At 55.4% G+C, this 2,166-nt stretch overlaps 1 protein-coding gene across 1 annotated transcript; it reads right to left on the bottom strand.

Annotated features, from left to right (window-relative positions):
* Window positions 1-142: 142 nt before the first annotated feature.
* On the bottom strand, window positions 143-1,505 carry LOC110431519 (skin secretory protein xP2-like). The gene is made up of 3 exons (XM_021450618.1): window positions 1,311-1,505; window positions 755-1,227; window positions 143-632 (listed from the first exon to the last, which is right to left on the bottom strand). Exons 1-3 carry the CDS (start codon window positions 1,503-1,505, stop codon window positions 143-145), a joined length of 1,158 nt encoding a protein of 385 aa, XP_021306293.1.
* Window positions 1,506-2,166: the final 661 nt, after the last annotated feature.

Raw genomic sequence — 2,166 nt, 5'->3', positions numbered from 1 at the left:
ATATGGCACAGTGAACAAGCAACAGTATATACATACTCCAGCAGAATACAAGACCACTCACCTTAACTTCATCAATGAGCCGCTTAGTAGCACGCTCTACCCTCGCCGCCTCCTCGATCTCGGCGATCTACTCGTGGCCGGCCTAGTGGTCCCCATGCTGGTGCCACACGTAAATGTGTTGGTGACCATCGTGGGGACACCCCTGGATCTCCTCCACTTCGTCATCAGAGGCCGTGCGGGCCTCTTCGCCCTCCGTGCTACCCCCAGCCACGGCAACGGGTATCATAGGACCCTTACCCTGGCTAGGGGAGCCCTCCGGCGTGGAAGCCTGTGCTGGGGCTGGAGTTGGACCCCTCTCTTCTTCAGCTGGAAGGGGGGTCGGGATCCTATCTCCCTCCTCTGCAACATTGCTCGGGAGAGGCATCCCCGCGGTCTCATTGCCCCTTGCCAGGGTGCTCGTCCTGGCCTCGTCTTGGGCCGGTTCCTCCTCGGCAACCTCTGTCGTGGCCGCAACTGCGGTCTGCTCTGCCGACTGCTCGCGGACGGTCTGCTCGGCGGCATTGTCATCAGCAACTGCCGACTCGGTTGTCCTCAAGCCAGCAGTGTTACCTGGATCAACATCCGAGGCCACACTAACAAAGAAGAGTTAATGCAGATTACCATACTAACATCAAACCTCGTAAAAAACAAAGAGAGCGCAGAGACACTTTTTCAAACTTATAGGTCGGAGCTCCGGTGCGCCGCCGTGAAGAACCTTCTCCTGGTCCGCGTAGCCGTCGCGGCGGCTTCTGTTCCTCCAGGACGTATCGGCTCGACGTGCGCGGCAGGAGGGTCCCTGATTACCCGATCAACATCGATCGGCGCGACGTTAGGGCGACTGCGTGGTCTCCGGACCAAGGACGGGGTCGTCTCGTCCTCTTTATTGTCGTCGTCGACAATCCTCACAAGCCAGCGACGCTTGGGGGCATGGCTGGTCGAGCCTTGGCCCATCGAAGGGTCCGCAGCCGTTCCCGCTGGAATTGCTTCCGTGGAGGATGGCTCCACAGCCATCGGCCTTTTCCCAGCTACTCTGTCATCTGTGGTCGACGCTGGACGGCTCTGGTCCTCGTCGCTACTGGTGTATTCAAGACATCGAGCAGCATTGTCTACTGGTGGGTCTACCCCAGCAGGATGGTCCATACCAGGTGCCAGCGACACATACACCGTGCACCGGTCAATATCTCCTATCTGCGATACAAAGGCAACAAGTCATCAATCAAAAGGCTATAGCATTCAAATAGCATTACAAATAAACCAGGGTATCCATTTACCTTAGGAGCTGGTCGGCCTAGCATGAAGGCATGCATCCGGTCATCACTACGAATGAAGTTATTGTCAGCTAGGTTGAATAACTCATTCATCCTCCGCTGGATATCTAATTTCTCCAAGCTGTCCCGGTGCATCCTGGTCGGGTCTTGGCTTCTCGCGTACTCGTACGTCGAGTGCACCCTCCTCTGGCAAGGCATCACTCATCGGGCGAGGAAATTCCTGACCACTCCTGGTCTGTCCAGGCGGGACCAATCGATCAGGCTCATCAGCTCTGACACTTTACCAGTATACTCTGGACGATCAGTCCAGCTAACCCTCTTCTCAGGAATATAGCCGACGTCGCAGAACGTGGCGCTGCCCGGCTCCTCCCGGATGTAGAACCACCTTCTGTACCACTCGGTGAGGGAGGTGTTCCATGCGCAGCTCAGGGTAACGGTTCTTCATCCCGTCGTGAAGATTGAGGTATACTCCACCTGCAATCTTGGAGCCCCCAACTGCTCCCTTCTTCCTCAAACAGAATAGATAGTGGAAGAGATCGAAATGTGGTTCTATCCCAACATAGGCTCCACACAATTGGATGAAGGTAGAGATAAGGAGAATAGAGTTTGGATGCAGATTGCAAATCCCGATCTCATAGTAAAGGAGATGACCTTGAAGAAAAGGATGAACGGGAACCCCAAATCCCCTTTTGAAGTAATCTTCAAAAACTACGATCTCACCGGTGTGGGGGTCGGGGTAACTCTCTCTGGTGCCCTCCAGCCGCCGAGCTCCTGGTTGTGCAGAAGTCCCATTCCGACGAGGTCGTTGAGGGACCTCGTGGTGCTCCGAGATTTCTTCCACTCTTTGGCCATCATCTCG

The sequence above is a fragment of the Sorghum bicolor genome, unplaced genomic scaffold, assembly GCF_000003195.3.
Source record: "Sorghum bicolor cultivar BTx623 unplaced genomic scaffold, Sorghum_bicolor_NCBIv3 super_53, whole genome shotgun sequence".
NCBI classification, from domain to species: Eukaryota; Viridiplantae; Streptophyta; class Magnoliopsida; order Poales; family Poaceae; genus Sorghum; species Sorghum bicolor.
Note: the sequence above shows the minus strand (reverse complement) of the source record. Positions and strands in the feature narration are given on the sequence as shown.

Coding starts and splice junctions, on each gene's coding strand:
- LOC110431519 (XM_021450618.1), bottom strand. CDS start 1,505: ATGCCTTGCCAGAGGAGGGTGCACTCGACGTACGAGTACGCGAGAAGC. Junction 1,228..1,310: donor TAGGCCGACCAGCTCCTAAG/GTAAATGGATAC, acceptor TTTGTATCGCAG/ATAGGAGATATTGACCGGTG. Junction 633..754: donor GCTACGCGGACCAGGAGAAG/GTTCTTCACGGC, acceptor CTTCTTTGTTAG/TGTGGCCTCGGATGTTGATC.